Here is a 22287-nt window from a genome sequence, read left to right on the forward strand (position 1 = left end):
CAATAGGCATCGAGACTTGCCTCTTTTTGCATGTCATTTCTGAACTGGTGTCTCGGACTTGGCCCTCGAGACATCTGTGTCACCAGTTCTGTGGGTATAATTGCCTATGCCATTTTGGTCATGTAGCATCTAGGCGTGATGCTACGGACGATTCCAACCTCCCTATTTATCCGGGCTTGGGACCGGCACTGAGTTGGCTGGTTTGCCTGCCCACTCTCAGTGGCTAGGTTAAAATGTTGTTTTATGTACAGCAGGAAGATCAGTCTAGTTCATGCGGTGAAGCTCAGTTGCCGAGCTCCTCCTGACTGACTGAGAGAATAGGCCAAACACAAATGGGTCACAGAATGGCCTGATGACTGTGGGGTTGAACACAAACACCCAAAGCAACATTAGAGGAACTGCCATGAACACCTTCAAGGGGGGGGATTATTTTGAAGGTGGGGGGAATCATGGAGTCCCTGTCATGCTGCTGAAGATGTGCGGTCAGCCCCATGGTCGCCGAGCCAGTCTGTGACTCACTCATGTTGTTGGCCTTTTTGGTTGGGCCTTTTTTGGTGGGCCAGTTTGGCTGGCCTTTTTTTGGGGGGTGTCACAGGTCACCCACCCCTCCTGCTGTGGAAGGCAATAGGCATCGAGACTTGCCTCTTTTTGCATGTCATTTCTGAACTGGTGTCTCGGACTTGGCCCTCGAGACATCTGTGTCACCAGTTCTGTTGGTATAATTGCCTATGCCATTTTGGTCATGTAGCATCTAGGCGTGATGCTACGGACGATTCCAACCCTCCCTATTTATCCGGGCTTGGGACCGGCACTGAGTTGGGCTGGCTTGCCTGCCCACTCTCAGTGGCTAGGTTAAAATGTTGTTTTATGTACAGCAGGAAGATCAGTCTAGTCCATGCGGTGAAGCTCAGTTGCCGAGCTCCTCCTGACTGACTGAGAGAATAGGCCAAACACAAATGGGTCACAGAATGGCCTGATGACTGTGGGGTTGAACACAAACACCCAAAGCAACATTAGAGGAACTGCCATGAACACCTTCAAGGGGGGGGATTATTTTGAAGGTGGGGGGAATCATGGAGTCCCTGTCATGCTGCTGAAGATGTGCGGTCAGCCCCATGGTCGCCGAGCCAGTCTGTGACTCACTCATGTTGTTGGCCTTTTTTTTGGGCCTTTTTGGTGGGCCAGTTTGGCTGGCCTTTTTGGGGTGTCACAGGACACCCACCCTCCTGCTGTGGAAGGCAATAGGCATCGAGACTTGCCTCTTTTTGCATGTCTCTTCTGAACTGGTGTCTCGGACTTGGCCCTCGAGACATCTGTGTCACCAGTTCTGTTGGTATAATTGCCTATGCCATTTTGGTCATGTAGCATCTAGGCGTGATGCTACGGACGATTCCAACCCTCCTATTTATCCGGGCTTGGGACCGCACTGAGTTGGGCTGGCTTGCCTGCCCACTCTCAGTGGCTAGGTTAAAATGTTGTTTTATGTACAGCAGGAAGATCAGTCTAGTTCATCCGGTGAAGCTCAGTTGCCGAGCTCCTCCTGACTGACTGAGAGAATAGGCCAAACACAAATGGGTCACAGAATGGCCTGATGACTGTGGGGTTGAACAAAAATAAAAGCAACATTAGAGGAACTGCCATGAACACCTTCAAGGGGGATTATTTTGAAGGTGGGGGAATCATGGAGTCCCTGTCATGCTGCTGAAGATGTGCGGTCAGCCCCATGGTCGCCGAGCCAGTCTGTGACTCACTCATGTTGTTGGCCTTTTTTTTGGGCCTTTTTGGTGGGCCAGTTTGGCTGGCCTTTTTTGGGGGTGTCACAGGTCACCCACCCCTCCTGCTGTGGAAGGCAATAGGCATCGAGACTTGCCTCTTTTGCATGTCTCTTCTGAACTGGTGTCTCGGACTTGGCCCTCGAGACATCTGTGTCACCAGTTCAGTTGGTATAATTGCCATTTTTTTGTAGAGGATGTTAGTCTTTTTCGATTCCAACCTCCCTATTTATTTGTTGGGCTGGCTTGCCTGCCCACTCTCAGTGGCTAGGTTAAAATGTTGTTTTTATGTACAGCAGGAAGATCAGTCTAGTTCATCCGGTGAAGCTCAGTTGCCGAGCTCCTCCTGACTGACTGAGAGAATAGGCCAAACACAAATGGGTCACAGAATGGCCTGATGACTGTGGGGTTGAACACAAACACCCAAAGCAACATTAGAGGAACTGCCATGAACACCTTCAAGGGGGATTATTTTGAAGGTGGGGAATCATGGAGTCCCTGTCATGCTGCTGAAGATGCGCGGTCAGCCCCATGGTCGCCGAGCCAGTCTGTGACTCACTCATGCCTTTTTGTTGGCCTTTTGGTTGGGCCATTTTGGCTGTTATTTTTTTGGGGGTGTCACAGGACACCCACCCCTCCTGCTGTGGAAGGCAATAGGCATCGAGACTTGCCTCTTTTTGCATGTCTCTTCTGAACTGGTGTCTCAGACTTGGCCCTCGAGACATCTGTGTCACCAGTTCTGTTGGTATAATTGCCTATGCCATTTTGGTCATGTAGCATCTAGGCGTGATGCTACGGACGATTCCAACCTCCCTATTTATCCGGGCTTGGACCGGCACTGAGTTGGGCTGGCTTGCCTGCCCACTCTCAGTGGCTAGGTTAAAATGTTGTTTTATGTACAGCAGGAAGATCAGTCTAGTCCATCCGGTGAAGCTCAGTTGCCGAGCTCCTCCTGACTGACTGAGAGAATAGGCCAAACACAAATGGGTCACAGAATGGCCTGATGACTGTGGGGTTGAACACAAACACCCAAAGCAACATTAGAGGAACTGCCATGAACACCTTCAAGGGGGATTATTTTGAAGGTGGGGGAATCATGGAGTCCCTGTCATGCTGCTGAAGATGTGCGGTCAGCCCCATGGTCGCCGAGCCAGTCTGTGACTCACTCATGTTGTTGGCCTTTTTTGGTTGGGCCATTTTGGCTGGCTTTTTGGGGTGTCACAGGACACCCACCCTCCTGCTGTGGAAGGCAATAGGCATCGAGACTTGCCTCTTTTTGCATGTCATTTCTGAACTGGTGTCTCGGACTTGGCCTCGAGACATCTGTGTCACCAGTTCTGTGGGTATAATTGCTCTATGCCATTTTGGTCATGTAGCATCTAGGCGTGATGCTCGGACGATTCCAACCCTCCCTATTTATCCGGGCTTGGGACCGGCACTGAGTTGGGCTGGTTTGCCTGCCCACTCTCAGTGGCCAGGTTAAAATGTTGTTTTATGTACAGCAGGAAGATCAGTCTAGTCCATGCGGTGAAGCTCAGCTGCCGAGCTCCTCCTGACTGACTGAGAGAATAAAAAGGCCAAACACAAATGGGTCACAGAATGGCCTGATGACTGTGGGGTTGAACACAAACACCCAAAGCAACATTAGAGGAACTGCCATGAACACCTTCAAGGGGGATTATTTTGAAGGTGGGGAATCATGGAGTCCCTGTCATGCTGCTGAAGATGTGCGGTCAGCCCCATGGTCCCGAGCCAGTCTGTGACTCACTCATGTTGTTGGCCTTTTGGTTGGGCCTTTTTGGTGGGCCAGTTTGGCTGGCCTTTTTTTGGGGTGTCACAGGTCACCCACCCTCCTGCTAATGGAAGGCAATAGGCATCGAGACTTGCCTCTTTTTGCATGTCATTTCTGAACTGGTGTCTCGGACTTGGCCTCGAGACATCTGTGTCACCAGTTCTGTGGGTATAATTGCCTCATACCATTTTGGTCATGTAGCATCTGTGGGCGTGATGACGGACGATTCCAACCCTCCCTATTTATCCGGGCTTGGGACCGGCACTGAGTTGGGCTGGCTTGCCTGCCCACTCTCAGTGGCTAGGTTAAAATGTTGTTTTATGTACAGCAGGAAGATCAGTCTAGTCCATGCGGTGAAGCTCAGTTGCCGAGCTCCTCCTGACTGACTGAGAGAATAGGCCAAACACAAATGGGTCACAGAATGGCCTGATGACTGTGGGTTGAACACAAACACCCAAAGCAACATTAGAGGAACTGCCATGAACACCTTCAAGGGGGATTATTTTGAAGGTGGGGGAATCATGGAGTCCCTGTCATGCTGCTGAAGATGCGGTCAGCCCCATGGTCGCCGAGCCAGTCTGTGACTCACTCATGTTGTTGGCCTTTTTGGTTGGGCCTTTTTTGGTGGGCCAGTTTGGCTGGCCTTTTTTTGGGGGGTGTCACAGGACACCCACCCCTCCTGCTGTGGAAGGCAATAGGCATCGAGACTTGCCTCTTTTTGCATGTCTCTTCTGAACTGGTGTCTCGGACTTGGCCCTCGAGACATCTGTGTCACCAGTTCAGTTGGTATAATTGCCTATGCCATTTTGGTCATGTAGCATCTAGGCGTGATGCTACGGACGATTCCAACCCTCCCTATTTATCCGGGCTTGGGACCGGCACTGAGTTGGGCTGGCTTGCCTGCCCACTCTCAGTGGCTAGGTTAAAATGTTGTTTTATGTACAGCAGGAAGATCAGTCTAGTCTCATGCGGTGAAGCTCAGTTGCCGAGCCCTCCTGACTGACTGAGAGAATAGGCCAAACACAAATGGGTCACAGAATGGCCTGATGACTGTGGGGTTGAACAAAAACACCAAAGCAACATTAGAGGAACTGCCATGAACACCTTCAAGGGGGATTATTTTGAAGGTGGGGAATCATGGAGTCCCTGTCATGCTGCTGAAGATGTGCGGTCAGCCCCATGGTCGCCGAGCCAGTCTGTGACTCACTCATGTTGTTGGCCTTTTTGGTTGGGCCTTTTTTGGTGGGCCAGTTTGGCTGGCCTTTTTTTGGGGGGTGTCACAGGTCACCCACCCCTCCTGCTGTGGAAGGCAAAAGGCATCGAGACTTGCCTCTTTTTGCATGTCTCTTCTGAACTGGTGTCTCGGACTTGGCCCTCGAGACATCTGTGTCACCAGTTCAGTTGGTATAATTGCCTATGCCATTTTGGTCATGTAGCATCTAGGCGTGATGCTACGGACGATTCCAACCCTCCCTATTTATCCGGGCTTGGGACCGGCACTGAGTTGGGCTGGCTTGCCTGCCCACTCTCAGTGGCTAGGTTGCTTGCTTTTCTTTCATGGCCTCCTTCATTGCATTACGCTTCTCCTGTAGGAGTTTCTTGCGAGGACCTTTCCTTGTACCTCCTCACTCATCTTGTCCCCAAACGTAGACCGGTGACTTCTTTTTCTACTATTCTCAAGAAGAGGCTTCCATCCTTCTCCTATTCTATCTCTTTCGTCCTCGTTTCCATCTGAGTCTTGTCATTCAGGTGAAATTCCTGGTCTCCCAATTTCCTTCCTATGTCTTCCATTTCCTCTTCAATTTTAACCTTTTCGACCTCACTTTCATTCAGGCGTTCCTGTAGTGAGATGTATTTACTTTGAAGGCTGACCACTTTTTTCTGCAACTCTTCATTGCACTGTCCGTTGTTCCTGGACTCTAAATCTTTCTCCGCAATGAGGCCGTTCAAATTATCAATTTCTTTTCGTTGTTTAACTACTAATTCCTTGTTATTTTCGTTTGCCTGCTTCAGAAGTCGATTTTCCTTTGCAAAAATTTCAATTGTATCTTCAGCTTGTGTGATTTTTTTCTGTGCCTCCTGGCTGAGATCAATCAGTTCCTCGGCGTGCGCATATTCCTCAGTAGCCAAAGCCGTTTCCAGAATTTGGATCCTCTGTAGGAGAGCATCCTCTTTTCTGCCCCACTGGGCCTTTTCTTTTAGGGAGCTGGCTCGCTACCCATTATTGGAGGTCTGCCTTATGCATAGTTTTAGAAAAAGCCTCGAGCTGACTTCGGCTCGTGAACGCGTCATCATCGGGTTCTGAAGACTAATCCGGCTTCTGAAGGCTTCTCCGGATTCTGAAGACTAATCTGGCTTCTGAAGATTAATCTGGCGTCCGAAGACTTCTCCTGCTTCTGAAGACTTTTCCAGCTTCTGAGAACTACTTCGGTTCCAGTAATCCAGAACGTCTCCTTCGGTGTCATGGATAGGCTCCAGCATATGCTTCGGTCTAGCGTTCCGAAGTCTTCCGTCTTCACAGAGTCTCTCTCTCTCTCTCTCTCTCTCTCTCTCTCTCTCTCTCTCTCTCTCTCTCTCTCTCTCTCTCTCTCTCACACACACACACATACGCACGTACTTCACTGTGACTAAATGCTGTGTTAACTCGAAGAAAATTCTACCTTGAAATAATAATTTCTTAAAAACTCCAATGAAAACGAAGACGTAAAATTCATATTTCTTCATTTAGTAAAGAAAAAATCAGAAATTTCAAATGGAAAGAGAGCTGAAAGAGGAGAATGATTTGCGCTTTTCCGTCACATCGGCCTAAACTCTGAGCGCTTTCGTCATAAGGGTTATTCTTGTACACGTTTTTCCGTACCCTACTAAGGTGATTCTATCGTAAATTAAGCTTTCGTTATTTGAGTGGAGGTGTTATTCTTTCGCATATTTGTTCTGTGCGTCCATACTTTTTGTTATAATCCATCTGAACAACTATTCTATAAAAAAGGAAGTGATGAGCTTATCATCTGATACCTAAGAGACGTTTAAAGCTTTAGAATCTGAGACTCAAACATATTGATTGTTTTACGATTATTATTGAAAGAATTATTAAATATTTCAACTTGTTGAGGCCATTCTCCCAAATGCTCAGTTTGTTCTTCGTTATTTTAGTATATATTAGGCCTGCTCTGATGCTCCTCCTCGCTTGTTTTAGTAAATAATATTGAATACTACGAAGTACAATTCTTTCCTAAAATGGTTTGGATGAAATCAGACCCTTGTCTTGCATGTATATATTGATATATTATTAAAATTACACCTAATCCCTTAGCTCTTGGTGATTACTGTGCCTTAAGGATTTCAAGTGTGTATGATTAACAATATATCAAGATATTCTTAGAAGAATAGGGTCTGATTTTGTCTTCATTACGTAAATTCTTGTCCTTATTTTCAAAAGAAGAAGATCGGAACTTGTGATTCAGTCAAAGCGGAGAACAAAAGTTCAGGATAATGAGATGGAAATAAAAAAATAAACAAATAACACAAATACTTAGATTTTTCAATAAAGATAGTAAAAAATGCACTAGATAACCGAGAAACGTAGAATGAAAATATATATAAACCCAAAAAAAAATCGCGAACTGGAAACTGTCGTCCATCTTTGTTTACAATCCGTGACCCTCGAGTCTCGACGCATCTCCCTTTGAGGTCCAAATTCCTCTTTTACGTCATTTAGTACCGAAGACCTTCCCATTTCACTATAGGTGAGTCACGATCACGGTAATTGAGTCATAATTAGTAGTAATGACAAGTAATCATTCCGTTTTCCAGACGAAGGAATAAAATAAATCCCTTTTTCTGGAAGGTCTTTGCCGAAGGCACCTTGTGACGTCTGCCGAATTTTTTATATATATATATTTTTTAAAGTTCGGGAAATTAGATAATGAAACCCCCACCCCCCTCCTTAGGTCATTTCGAAATGAAGATTGCCTAATTACCCGTAATTAAGTCGTGTGTGATTGAGTAATTACAAGTAATTGAGTAATGCATTGAATGAGGGTAGCCTTATTGTCCACATGGAGCCGGCTACGTAAGCTGGCCAAGTCGTTTAGGTCATCCTACGGTTTAGGTGGTCCAAAATCCCTGTATTACGTCAAAGTCAAGGTCAGGGAGCACATTTATCGAATGTTTATTGAAAATGATGGAAAACGATGAATAAATGAGCTGTTGGTAAATCTGAGCGAAAGCTCTGCACTGAATATTAGGCTACCTTTGAAATTGATTTTCTTTTTAATTCTTTTACTGTTGCTGATGAAGGAGGTGGTTTTGTTTGTTGTCAGTCAGTTATTATTAGCCTCATATCTGCCAGGCATGGTTGGGGACCCTTTGGGGGGACAGGTTTTTGGGTGGGGGGAAAGCGCTGGGAGAAAGACCGGACCGCCATATTGTTATTATGGAATGGTTCCGCATATTATTTAAGGAACCATACCAACCTAACGTACCCTAACCTGGCAGGCCGTGTTACTTATCGAGCAGACCGCCCAGTGAAGAAACTCCATTTTTTACCAAAAGTTCCCTTGTAGCACTGCACATGCGCAGTGGCTAAAATATACAGGTATTCCCCTACTTACGATGGGGTTAGGTTCCAAAAAACCCATCGTTTGTTGAAAAAATTGTAACTCGAATATGGCCTAGCCTACACGAAGGTAATCAGTACCATCTATACATATATGGTAGCCTAGCCTACACTACACAGAATACTCTATACATCATCATACCACGAGCTTTTCGTATGTATCTTTTATCGGCGTGAAAACAGCAGTAATATGTGTTCTTTCATGTCCAGTAGTTTTGATTAAAATACTTTCCAATTTTATTTGCGGTCGAGTTTCATCCATGTTGTGTGTAACGATAATTTATAGTCATTAGCAGCTTGAACATTCTTTTTCAGCGTCAGCTACAACTTGCAGCTTAATTTTACTGCAGCAGTATATTTCTTGCCAATCTTTTCTCCAAAGCGGATATGGTAGTAAAAACATATCAGTACTTAATGTCATTTTTAACATAACTACGATAATTGTTTAACCGTACGATGGTTGAAATACAAGCAAAACAGTTGTTATCCGATTCGGTTATTAGCAAAACAACAGAGTCTCGTTCGGTTGTTTATGTCTGTACGCATTTTCGCAAGAGTATAAGGTTACTAACAATGCTTTTATTATTCTCTTACTTTTTTAACTAGAAGACGGAATAAAGAGATGGAGAAAAAGAAGTTGGTCTATTGTAAGTTGGTCTTTCTTGCTGCCTGATTCTACGGCAATTGTAGTGTACGCTGTTGCTTGTGCCCGCTCGAAATTTTAAAATATTTTCTAAATATTGTTGTACCGGTATTAATTGCTAACTCCATCGTAAACTCGAATTATCGTAAGACGAATTATCGTCACTCATGCACTACCTGTATTTACAAACGCACAAAAATTGCAAACGAACACTGACCTATTTTAACTTCCGACACAACGAGGGCAAGTGAGGTCAGCTCATTGAATTAATGTACCTATTCCAGCCTCTCGGGCCAACGTATCGCATAATCGTGACGCTGCCTGATTGTACGTTGTTGCCCAGCGCCAGTCGCCCGCGAAATTTAAAAATACGTATTTTCAAAATTTTGTCGTATCGATATTAATTGCTAATCCCATCATAAAAGCGAATTATCGTAAGTCGAATTATCGTAACTCGAGCACTACCTGTAATAAGTTCTGAGGTTAATTACAGTCAAGTAACAAAAAATAACAATAAATTCTTGATAAGAAACCAAAATACTATAGAAAAAGTCTGTTTCCAAGGTAATACCGACACAGAGCTAATACAGTACTTAGTTCTACCTTGACTTTTTTTGTAGCATTTTGGGTGCTTATTAACAAATTACTGTTTTTTTTTGGTGGTCAACTGTAATTAACCTGTAATTAACATCAGAACTGGTATGTTTTTGTATGCTGGCCACCCTGGAATGCTATCGCGTATGTGCAGTGCTATATGGGAGCCTTTGGTAAAAAGTGGAGTTTCCTTCACTGGGGGGTCCCGGAGTTGTAGCCCCTTGGCTAAGTAACGCAGCCTGCTAGGTTAGGTTAGGTTAGGGTACATTAGGTTAGTATAGGTCCTTTTATAATAGGTTTCATTAGCCAATACCTTCTTGAACATATGGCTTCCTAATGACTTGCGCATGTGCGGAACCATTCTATAACTACAACATGGTAGTCTATTTTTTCTCACCCCCCCCACCCAAAACCTTGCGTTCCCAAAGGGTCCCTAATCACGTTGGGTAGATATTAGGTCAGTAATAATTGACCGACAATAAACAACACCACCTCCTTCATCAGCAACACTAAAAGTACAGGAAAAATCAATTTCCAATAGTATGGTATTTCACGCAATAATTAGTGTTTGGCTGTATTGCAGTATCCAAAACAGTCTGGTATTTAACCCAATTATTAGCGTTTAGCGGTAATGCAATATCCAAAAAAGTCTGGTATTTCACCCAGTAATTAGTGTTTGGTTGTAATGCAATATCCAAAAAAGTCTGGTATTTCACAAGTACTGTACCGTGAAAGCCTTTTGAATAAAAAAAGACCATTTTTTACTCCAAATGGTTTAAATAAAATAGGAAATTGCTGAACCTGAAGAAGAATCAGAGTATTAATACTGTAATAATATTAATAGTTTATTCAGATTCAGGTAGATTTTGTCTTCGCTGGATAAAATTTGTTCCTAAAATCTTCTATTACTATTTTAATAAAGTTTGCATTGCAGTCCAAAGCTTCATTACATTTACACTTATTGTAACAAAAAAGGATTTCATTTAAGATGTATTTGATAAAAGACTGTTGATGCTCAACACAGGTCAAAAGCTATTGTCCCATTTCTGCCCCTTTTATTAATAGGAACTCAGGTTAGGATATTTGGAACCTGGTCATAGTTATCTCCTCATTTTCATGCTTTGTAAGTCAAAAGACCTGAATGTTGCATGATTTAATTAACTGATTTCTTGTCTTTCAGAATATCACCTACAACTGGCAATCCGTAGACCCTTGGGGTCAAACAACATATCATGTGCGCAACACCTAAGCACCTCTCCACCCATGTAAGACCTGGGTAAGACAGGCATTAGCTACTGAAGACTCTGTACCACTACAGGAGGAAATCACAAGGAATATGACTGAGCTACTGTGAATATTCCACTCTTGCCAAGGAATTTCTACAATGGAAGATCATACCTTCAAGAAATACGTTCATGTTTTAACCTAATGTAATATTGTTGTTAGTGGTTATTCACAAACCTCAATTAACTGTAGGTAGTGAGAAATTTGAAACATTACCTGTTAGCAGGAAAAATGATCCCATTGTTATATATCTCTGAATTAGTCTCACTGAATAATTTAGGTTTTAATTTTATAAATAGGGATTTTATTTTCCCTTTCACTGTTAAAACTGACATAGGCTTAAGTTTTAGTTCCGGGCAAGTGTTAGTATGACATAAGCTCAAGTCTTAGTTCCTTGCAATTTTTACTTTATGTAGGTCATAAAAGTGTTACTCCATGTGGGTCATAATAGTGTCTAAGGAAAACTTAGGTTAATAGCATATGCAGGTGTTTACTGTGTAGTTCAGGATACTGTAAGTGGTTCATGACTTAAATCAGCTGTTTGTCCAATACATATCTGCTTTTAGATAGTTTTTTTGTTGACTGGGTGTATAGTTTTGCCTAAATTTACTGGGCTTAAGTACATAAATTTCCTATCAGCTTATGTAAGCCAAAAGTTTCAGTACATTATACTGTATATAGTTTGTAATATAAATCTCAACAGTTAAATGTTAGCTTTTGGGTAGTATTATTCAGTATGTTTCAACATCCAAAGCTTATTAGTCTAAACATCCTATCAGTTGAAAATATCAGTTCTCAGTTGACCAGCATGCAAACCCATTGGAGTATTGTGGATGCAACATCAAAGTCCAACCATTGAGTCAGATATAAGTTGTCATTTTCAGCTTTTCCAACTCTTTTGAGTTTACTGCAATTTTGACCCTTTATTTGATGCTTGGCTTTTTGTGAACATAACTGCAATAAAGTACAGGTATTTTGTTTTGAAATGACGCCAGGATGAGTACCATTCCATGAAGGTTATGTCACAGAGACTGTGCAAAGGTAACTTGTTTATCACAGGTTTGGCTCAGGGCTAGACAGGACTTCCATAGGCCTAATGACAGCTGCCAGGTTGTGCAGGATGCATGATGCCCTAACTCCAGGCATTCATTTATGTTTTAACATCAACATCATGATGTCAGGTACGGCACAGGACTAGACAGGACTTCCATACGCCTAATGACAGCTGTCAGGTTGTACAGGATGCATGATGTTCTAACGTCAGGCATTTCTTTATGGTTTAACATCAACATCATGATGTCAGGTACCCAGCAGTCTTACACGAGGGGATAAAAGCATTTTCCATTGTTTGATTTCTTGTATATCAGTTAATAAACAATTGTAGGTTGTTATGTTGACTCAAGGGAAGTTCTGGTAGGTGGTATCAAGTAGTATATTGATCAGAGTATAGTTGTTGTTCCATATTTACATTGTCAGTAAATGATTTAGCAGATCTGTGGAGACTGTGACTTTTCCCAGAGTTCTTTAGAGCAATAGGAAATTGTTCTGATAATATTCTTTAATTTCCACGAGATTCTTACCTGCTTAATAGCTAGTGGTTCATTAGCTAAGAGGAATAGATCATATTGACGTATATAAAACATTTTTTGTCTTGGTTATATATACAGTAGTTTAGTGACGAATCTCTGAGTTGTCACTTAAAACATTTATGGAATAATTATCAGTAATTATTGACAGTTTTTTTCAATTGCAGATAGTTCTCAGAGCCTGTTTCAATTTTTTTTATTACAATATATCCATGTTAATGTAAAGTTAATTTTTTAATGCATCTAGGTTTTATATCACTGTAAAAGTACGTAATCACTGGGGCTTAAACTTAGGGATTCAAGTTGCATAAAGGCTTAGATTAATACTGGAATGATATCACAGAACAAAGTAATTGTATGTTTGTATTTTACAACAGGAAATATTTCAGAATTATGTTTATTCGTTGTTATCCCAGATTTGCTGAAAGGAGGTCTTGTTATAATTTTCTTGTAATATAATGATGGTCTCCTAAATTTGTTCAAGTTTGCCATGGAAATAATGCATCTTGTAAATTTTAAAAATAGACTTATTGAAAGCTGATGCTTCAATTAAAAGTTTATCTTCAAAGGAGCAATATTTTCATGTCATCTCTTCATGTTTCAAGACACTGCTGTCATGTTAAGGTTCTAGTTTTGGAAGTGGTACTTTCAGAATAGTTTTTGATTCTCTGACAAGGATTTTATGTATATGAATTTATAGATACATTCAAATTAACACTGGTACTTTGAGGAGTCTTTTATTGCTAGCAAGGTAACTCAACTCAGGTAGTATTACTTCTTAATGTAATTGATAAGTGAACTTGCTTTAAAGAATGAAAATCACCTTGGGAACTAGCCAGTATTTTTTCATACAGAACAAGAAATATTTTCCAGACATCTGTGTAATAAGGGAAATTCATTTGTTGATGAACTTTGCTATAAGGATAGTTAGTATGTATTGGGCTATTATCATTACCATGTTTCACAAGACAAGTCAAGTGTGTCTCTTTCCTTGTAAGACTTACGAAGGGCTTGGTATTCCATGGAAATTGTAAATTGGAGTAAGGTGAGGCTAAGGAAGTAGGAAGCAAAGTGGGAATAGATTATGGGGATTTAAAGAAAGGAAAGGGAAAATATTTTGTTCATTTTGTTGTCATATAAAATGTATCATCTCAGAGCACCAGTGAAAGTTTGATTAGTTAATAGAAGTGATATAACAGAATGAAACTGTCTTGTCTTAAGAAAAAGTCACTAAGATTCACCTTTATAGACATGTATTGTTAAGGAAATATTTGAGTTGGTTGTTGCTTTACGTTTGTAAGTGCCTTTTGAAATTCGCATATATTTTTTTCCAGTTTATAGATTTTGTAAATTTTAACATTTTCAATGTTGCAGTGTCTTGAACTATGGAGATATTTAGATTTAGGTATAATTTTTTTTATTATGTTCCGTGCAGTTACCACTGAATATCAGTGATATGATGAAGATTCAGTTAGTTCTTAATGTTAAAATGGAACTTGATGGTCTGAATAATGGGAAAGTGCTGTATTGTAATACTAAAATGTACAAGGACTTCTGTATTTCAGCTTTTTTGCCCAGTTCTCATCAAGTTAGGTAACCTTCTTCAACTATAGAGTGTACATGTTGTACATGAATTATATTCAAACTTCTTTCTATGTTTGTTTGTGAATGGCGTTTAGTGTTGACTTGTCACCCGACGATACGACAATAGCACTCGGAGATTTTTAAGGCTTTACTTAAAATCTAACTTTGTTTTGTACTTGATATTTATTTATTTTTTAATCATGAATCAGTCAAAGGTTGATGCTATATTGTTCATTTGTTTGTTAAACGATATTTCTTGTAGTTTAGTTACATGAACAGCCGACCAAACATACGGGGTTTTCAGTTAAAATCTCGATCGATGGAACTTTACATCTTGTTGTAGCCATAAAATAAAAGATCTGACGAGAAATGCCATGTATAGTATTGATTAAATATCTTATAATATCGCGTATTTCAATATTGGCTTTATAATGTGATACAGGTAACGATAAATAATCTAAAATAACGCTCAAAGCTGTTAGGATATTATTGGAACCTGAGCTGCTGGCAACCGTTCATGGTGTCTCACCAGCCGTCTTATTTTAGTGTTTAATTGATAGTTCTTCTTCATTTTATTAATTGTAAGTAACGCCAAGGTACATTAGAAGTTTATTCTTGCGTATGTTTGGTAGATCAAAGCTTTATATGACCAAAAGTTGCAGAAATAAGTAAATTGTCGATCCTGAGTTGCGATGTCTTTGAAATGCCACATTGAGATTATGCCATTTTTTTAAACAGTTTCAGGAAAATCTTAAACAATTATCACATTTTGGGATTGAAAATCTAATTTTCATATGTTGTAATGTGAAGTATGAACGTTTGTGACATTAGTTTCCGTCGCTGTCACATTTTATATAATATCAAACATCATTCCCGAGGGCGTCATGTTCACTACCATCCCACATTGGGATAAATAGTAAACACAAATAAAAGACGGTAAATAATTCGGTATCGGTAAATTTGCTTTTTCTTTGAGCGTGATTTTCATATTACCCAACTCAAGGAGACTTAACATCACAAATAGCACTCCAATATCAAAGAGGATTTTGAAGTAAAAGGAGGTTGAACTGAAGACTGCTATACCGGCAGATTTAGCAAATTTTTTTTTTTTTTTTTTTTTTAGCAATTTGAACGTTGTTTGCACGGACAGCCAATGTGTCTTAAGTTGTCTTTAACATATTTTTATTCTTAATGGCGCAAAGTTGCCTTTAACATATTTTTATTCGTAATGGCGACTAGACTGGGTCCAATAACTCGACAAGGTCTGAGACATTCCCAAGGTTATTATTCGGGAGACTCCATCCAGCCATCCCCCACATTATAATTTATATTACATTTTTCTTGGGTAAAACACAGTCAAAACAACAAATTTCTTCTCAATACACAACCTTCGCAAATGCTTCATGACAGAGAAAATAATTAATCCAATTATGACTGAGGAAGATATTTTGACTCTAGGATACGTTTTCAGTTTGATATTGACCAAAGTGGAAGTTGGTCAGATTTACAACATTTGTTGATGGTTTATTTTGTTATTCATTTGGGATGAGTTTTTTTTTTGGTACTCGACGGATCTGTTATGGTTGTAATTTTTATAGTACGGTTATTATCTTGATGAGGGATTATATTCTCTCTCTCTCTCTCTCTCTCTCTCTCTCTCTCGTAAAACCCTCCACCTATAGCTCTCCACCCACAACGATCTGCTCACAACACCCCCATATCAACCCTCAACCTTTTACCCACAACCTCAGCCACAATCCTCCACCCGCAACCCCCCACTCACTTTCCTTCTACCAACAACCACCCCCCTACAACCCTACTTCTACAACCAACTTCACAATCATCCATATGCAACCCCACACCAATAACATTCTGCCTTCAACCTCCCGCCCACAACCATCCATCACAGCCCCCACCTGCAATTTTCTGTCCACAACCCTTCGTACACAACCTTCAATCAACAACCTTCTACAAATTTCTATCCACAACCACCCACTTACAGCCATACACCACAACCTTCCACACATACCCATCCACCCACAACCTTCTTCCTACAACTTTTCCCCTACAGCCTTATACCCACAACCCTCCATCAGCATTCACCCACCAACAACACTCCACCCACAACCCTCCAGCCAGAGTTATCCACCTACAACCATCCAGTCACAGTCATCCACTGACAACCATCCATCCATCCACAACCTCCACCCACAGCCTGCTTTCCACCCACAACCCTCCACATGCATCCCTACACCCAGAACACTCCACCCACAGCCTGCTTTCCATACACAACCCTCCACCCAAAGCCTGCTTTCCACCACAACCTCCACCCACAGCCTACTTTCCACCCACAACCTCAACCCACACCCTGCTTTCCACCCGCAACCCTCCATCCACAGCCTGCTTTCCACCTGCAACCCTCCACCACAGCCTGCTTTCCACCCTCATCTTGCTTTCCACCCACAACCCTCCACCCACAGCCTTCTTTCCACCCACAGCCTGCTACAACCCTCCACCCACAGCCTTCTTTCCACCCACAACCCTCCACCCACAGCCTGCTTTCCACCCACAACCTCCACCCACAGCCTGCTTTCCACCCACAACCTGCTCTCCACCCACAGCTTGCTTTCCACCCACAGCCTGCTCTGCACCCACAGCTTGCTTTCCACCCACCCCTCAACCACAACCTGCTTTCCACCCACAACTCACCCACAGTCTGCTTTCCACCCACAATGCTTTCCCTTCAACCCTCCACCACCCTCCACCTGCTTTCCACCCACAACCCTCCACCCACAGCCTGCTTTCCACCCACCCTCCCCACAGCCTATTTTCCACCCACAGCCTGCTTTCCACCTTTCCACCCACAACTGCAAGTCCTCCACCCACAGCCTGCTTTCCACCCACAACCCTGCACCCACAGCCTGCTTTTCAACAACAACCCTCCATTCACAGCCTGCTTTCCACCCACAACCCTGCACCCACAGCCTGCCTTCCACCCACATTCACAGCCTGCTTTCCACCCACAACCCCACCCTCAACCTCCACCTGTCTCTCCATCCACAAACCTCCACCCATGAATCCCTCCACCCTCCACCTGCCTCCACCCACACTTCATGAATTACATCCACAACCCTCCACATGTATCCTTACACCCACAACCCTCCACATGCATCCTTATACCCACAACTCCACCCATAACCTTCCACCCATGACCCTGAACGCAACCTTAAACCCACAACCCTCTACCCATAGCCATCCACCCACAACCTTGCAGTCACAACCCCTACCCACAACCCTTACCCACAACATTTTACCCACAACTATTCACCCACAACCCTTCAACAGCTCTCCACCCACAACCTGTTTGAGAGAGAGAGAGAAATTTGTCATGTTTAACCTGCAGAAATCTCCCCTTAAAATCATAAGATAAGTTTTATATAAACTTGGTTAAGGGGACCGTCCGGCGACCCATGGGGTCCGGAAACCCATTTTCGGTTTATGACGGTTTTGGGTAGGAAAACCACTCTACTTTAAGTTTCAAACAATTTTTTTTATGAAATATGTATAAATCATGGCTAAAAAGGCTTCAATCTACACTTATCTATGCCTCCTCTAGCACGGGGTCGCGCAAGCAACACTAATCCGGTAGGGAACTTTTTCTGTCCTGAGTACCTGAAAATTTTTTCTATAGTCTCTTCCTAATTTAGAGATCTGTTTTCCTAAATGAACTCGACGTTTTCTTTGAATGATACGAGTTTTCTAAAAACCAAAGATAAGCCATTAAAGTAAGTTCTGTTCATTTCTTCGTCTTTTTCGTAGATATTTGTAATGATTTTGCGTCATTATCATATTCATAGTAGCATAAGGTAATAGAGATGATAATCAAGCAAGCTAAAAGCGTGAAATGTGGTCAGTGATAAAAAGACAAATGTATAATCACCCACATGCATTGTCTGTTCACAGTGTTTATCTGAAGTTATAATTTTTCAAACTTATGTATACTGAATTCTATTCAAACAATCTTAATAAAAATTACAGTATATGTTTATAAATATGGTTTCTATGTATCCTCCAAATTTCAAGTCTCTAGGTTTACTTCAGAATTTACAGAAGTAAATGTAGTATATGAAAACTTTGAAGCTCGTTTTCTCAAAACTTAAGATTTTCGGAAAAAATTAATTATACTTTTTTTATCGACCGATTTTAGTAGTTCAAAACCAAATAATAGAGCATTAAAATGTCTAAATATTCATAGCACAGAATTTTTAAATTTGATTTTTACCTATTGAAATTATCGATTAAAAAAAAAAAAATACTACGTAAAAATATATAATAAAAAAACTAAAATTTTTTAAAAATTCCAGTAATTAGTTTTTAGTAGAGAAAATTATCTTTCAAATGGTTTTTGAATGAGAAAATCGATTGAAAAACAAAAAGTTTATAGAGTTTGAAAAACCCCATTTTCCCATAAGGTTAATGTAAAGTGGACGGTCCCCTTAAATGCTACAGTTAGAGCAACAGTAGTATTGGGCCTAGACTCTACAGTGCCAGGCACCTAGCATTTACCTTGTATTCTTTGGAATTTATTCTTAAAAATATATATCAGATAAATTCCAAAGAATAGAAGATAAATGCTAGGTAGGTGCTTGGCAATGCAGTAGACTCTAGGCCTGATGCTACATGACTCTTCAAGTGTAGCATTTAACCAAGTTTATATAAAAATTTATCTCAAGGTTTTAAAGGGAGATTTTTCTACAGGTTTTCCATCAGAGATTGCTCTCTGTCTCTCTCTCCCTCCCTCATTTAATTTGTTTTGGCAGGTATTTTACGGACGATTCCAACCCTCCCTATTTATCCGGGCTTGGGACCGGCACTGAGTTGGGCTGGCTTGCCTGCCCACTCTCAGTGGCTAGGTTAAAATGTTGTTTTATGTACAGCAGGAAGATCAGTCTAGTCCATGCGGTGAAGCTCAGTTGCCGAGCTCCTCCTGACTGACTGAGAGAATAGGCCAAACACAAATGGGTCACAGAATGGCCTGATGACTGGGGTTGAACACAAACACCCAAAGCAACATTAGAGGAACTGCCATGAACACCTTCAGGGGGGGGATTATTTTGAAGGTGGGGGGAATCATGGAGTCCCTGTCATGCTGCTGAAGATGTGCGGTCAGCCCCATGGTCGCCGAGCCAGTCTGTGACTCACATGTTGTTGGCCTTTTGTTGGCCTTTTTGGTGGGCCATTTTGGCTGGCTTTTTTTGGGGGTGTCACAGGTCACCCACCCTCCTGCTGTGGAAGGCAACAGGCATCGAGACTTGCCTCTTTTTGCATGTCTCTTCTGAACTGGTGTCTCGGACTTGGCCCTCGAGACATCTGTGTCACCAGTTCTGTTGGTATAATTGCCTATGCCATTTTTGGTCATGTAGCATCTAGGCGTGATGCTACGGACGATTCCAACCCTCCCTATTTATCCGGGCTTGGGACCGGCACTGAGTTGGGCTGGCTTGCCTGCCCACTCTCAGTGGCTAGGTTAAAATGTTGTTTTATGTACAGCAGGAAGATCAGTCTAGTTCATCCGGTGAAGCTCAGTTGCCGAGCTCCTCCTGACTGACTGAGAGAATAGGCCAAACACAAATGGGTCACAGAATGGCCTGATGACTGTGGGGTTGAACACAAACACCCAAAGCAACATTAGAGGAACTGCCATGAACACCTTCAAGGGGGATTATTTTGAAGGTGGGGGGAATCATGGAGTCCCTGTCATGCTGCTGAAGATGTGCGGTCAGCCCCATGGTCGCCGAGCCAGTCTGTGACTCACTCATGTTGTTGGCCTTTTTGGTTGGGCCATTTTGGCTGGCTTTTTTTGGGGGGTGTCACAGGACACCCACCCCTCCTGCTGTGGAAGGCAATAGGCATCGAGACTTGCCTCTTTTTGCATGTCTCTTCTGAACTGGTGTCTCGGACTTGGCCCTCGAGACATCTGTGTCACCAGTTCTGTGGGTATAATTGCCTATGCCATTTTGGTCATGTAGCATCTAGGCGTGATGCTACGGACGATTCCAACCCTCCCTATTTATCCGGGCTTGGGACCGGCACTGAGTTGGGCTGGCTTGCCTGCCCACTCTCAGTGGCTAGGTTAAAATGTTGTTTTATGTACAGCAGGAAGATCAGTCTAGTTCATCCGGTGAAGCTCAGTTGCCGAGCTCCTCCTGACTGACTGAGAGAATAGGCCAAACACAAATGGGTCACAGAATGGCCTGATGACTGTGGGGTTGAACACAAACACCCAAAGCAACATTAGAGGAACTGCCATGAACACCTTCAAGGGGGGGATTATTTTGAAGGTGGGGGGAATCATGGAGTCCCTGTCATGCTGCTGAAGATGTGCGGTCAGCCCCATGGTCGCCGAGCCAGTCTGTGACTCACTCATGTTGTTGGCCTTTTTGGTTGGGCCTTTTTTGGTGGGCCAGTTTGGCTGGCCTTTTTTTGGGGGGTGTCACAGGTCACCCACCCCTCCTGCTGTGGAAGGCAATAGGCATCGAGACTTGCCTCTTTTTGCATGTCTCTTCTGAACTGGTGTCTCGGACTTGGCCCTCGAGACATCTGTGTCACCAGTTCTGTGGGTATAATTGCCTATGCCATTTTGGTCATGTAGCATCTAGGCGTGATGCTACGGACGATTCCAACCTCCCTATTTATCCGGGCTTTGGGACCGGCACTGAGTTGGGCTGGCTTGCCTGCCCACTCTCAGTGGCTAGGTTAAAATGTTGTTTTATGTACAGCAGGAAGATCAGTCTAGTCCATGCGGTGAAGCTCAGTTGCCGGCCTCCTGACTGACTGAGAGAATAGGCCAAACACAAATGGGTCAGAATGGCCTGATGACTGTGGGGTTGAACACAAACACCAAAGCAACATTAGAGGAACTGCGATGAACACCTTTCAAGGGGGATTATTTTGAAGGTGGGGAATCATGGAGTCCCTGTCATCTGAAGTCCGGTCAGCCCCATGGTCGCCGAGCCAGTCTGTGACTCACTCATTTTTGGCCTTTTTGGTACTTTTTGGTGGGCCAGTTTCTGGTTTTTTGGGGTGTCACAGGACACCCACCCCTCCTGCTGTGGAAGGCAATAGGCATCGAGACTTGCCTCTTTTTGCATGTCTCTTCTGAACTGGTGTCTCGGACTTGGCCTCGAGACATCTGTTCACCAGTTCAGTTGGTATAATTGCCTATGCCATTTTGGTCATGTAGCATCTAGGCGTGATCTACGGATGATTCCAACCCTCCCATTTATCCGGGGGACCGGCACTGAGTTGGGCTGGCTTGCCTGCCCACTCTCAGTGGCTAGGTTGCCTTTTCTTTCATGGCCTCCTTCATTGCATTACGCTTCTCCTGTAGGAGTTTTTTAGGACCTTTCCTTGTACCTCCTCACTCATCTGGTTCAGGTCAGTTCAGTGTTTATCAGTAGACCGGTGATGTTTTCTACTATTCTCAAGAAGAGGCTTCCATCCTTCTCCTATTCTATCTCTTTCGTCCTCGTTTCCACCTGAGTCTTGTCATTCCGTTGTTCCTGGATCTTCCATTTCCTCCTCAATTTTAACCTTTTCGACCTCACTTTCATTCAGGCGTTCCTGTAGTGAGATGTATTTACTTTGAAGGCTGACCACTACTAATTCCTTGTTATTTTCGTTTGCCTGCTTCAGAAGTCGATTTTCCTTTGCAAAAATTTCAATTGTATCTTCAGCTTTTGTGATTTTTTTCTGTGCCTCCTGGCTGAGATCAATCAGTTCCTCGGCTGCGCAAATTCTCATCAATTGGATCCTCTGTAGGAGAGCATCCTCTTCCTGCCCCACTGGGCCTTTTCTTGCAGGTGGTATTCGCGGGCCTCCATATTATGTTGAATAGCCAAGTCATCCAGCTCAAATCGAATCCTGAAATTCTCATTGACTGTTTTCTTGCGGGCAAGTTTCCTGCTGAAGCTTGATGAGAGAATTGCAAAGTCCTCCCAACAGTCCAGCAAAACAGTTTCCATGAAGGAAACCGCCAACAGACCAACTGAGAAGGCTTGAAGTATTTCTTTTTATTGAGCTGGCTCGCTACCCATTATTGGAGGTCTGCCTTATGCATAGTTTTAGAAAAAGCCTCGAGCTGACTTCGGCTCGTGAACGCGTCATCATCGGGTTCTGAAGACTAATCCGGCTTCTGAAGGCTTCTCCGGATTCTGAAGACTAATCTGGCTTCTGAAGATTAATCTGGCGTCCGAAGACTTCTCCTGCTTCTGAAGACTTTTCCAGCTTCTGAGAACTACTTCGGTTCCAGTAATCCAGAACGTCTCCTTCGGTGTCATGGATAGGCTCCAGCGTATGCTTCGGTCTAGCGTTCCGAAGTCTTCCGTCTTCACAGAGTCTCTCTCCTCTCTCTC

General features: G+C 42.8%; 2 protein-coding genes and 1 long non-coding RNA gene across 3 annotated transcripts; 2 read left to right on the forward strand and 1 right to left on the reverse strand.

Annotated features, from left to right (window-relative positions):
• Window positions 1-5265: 5265 nt before the first annotated feature.
• LOC136831153 (tropomyosin alpha-4 chain-like) lies at window positions 5266-6045 on the reverse strand. Its single transcript, XM_067091108.1, has 2 exons — window positions 5950-6045; window positions 5266-5778 (listed from the first exon to the last, which is right to left on the reverse strand). The coding sequence occupies exons 1-2, from the start codon at window positions 6043-6045 to the stop codon at window positions 5266-5268; spliced, it is 609 nt and encodes a 202-aa protein (XP_066947209.1).
• Window positions 6046-7209: 1164 nt separating this feature from the next.
• On the forward strand, window positions 7210-15260 carry LOC136831579 (uncharacterized). The gene is made up of 2 exons (XR_010850933.1): window positions 7210-7310; window positions 10600-15260. It is a non-coding gene; the product is annotated as an uncharacterized lncRNA (long non-coding RNA).
• Window positions 15261-15721: 461 nt separating this feature from the next.
• LOC136831154 (uncharacterized) lies at window positions 15722-16990 on the forward strand. Its single transcript, XM_067091110.1, has one exon. It carries the CDS (start codon window positions 15722-15724, stop codon window positions 16988-16990), a length of 1269 nt encoding a protein of 422 aa, XP_066947211.1.
• The last annotated feature ends 5297 nt before the right edge of the window (window positions 16991-22287 follow it).

The sequence above is a fragment of the Macrobrachium rosenbergii genome, chromosome 48, assembly GCF_040412425.1.
Source record: "Macrobrachium rosenbergii isolate ZJJX-2024 chromosome 48, ASM4041242v1, whole genome shotgun sequence".
Lineage (NCBI taxonomy): Eukaryota > Metazoa > Arthropoda > Malacostraca > Decapoda > Palaemonidae > Macrobrachium > Macrobrachium rosenbergii.

Bases quoted from the DNA above. Each gene is read 5' to 3' on its own strand.
- LOC136831153 (XM_067091108.1), bottom strand. From the start codon at position 6,045: ATGCTGGAGCCTATCCATGACACCGAAGGAGACGTTCTGGATTACTGG. The intron at 5,779-5,949 runs GTCTTCGGACGC...AATAATGGGTAG, and splicing joins AGTCTTCAGAAGCAGGAGAA to CGAGCCAGCTCCCTAAAAGA.
- LOC136831154 (XM_067091110.1), top strand. From the start codon at position 15,722: ATGCAACCCCACACCAATAACATTCTGCCTTCAACCTCCCGCCCACAA.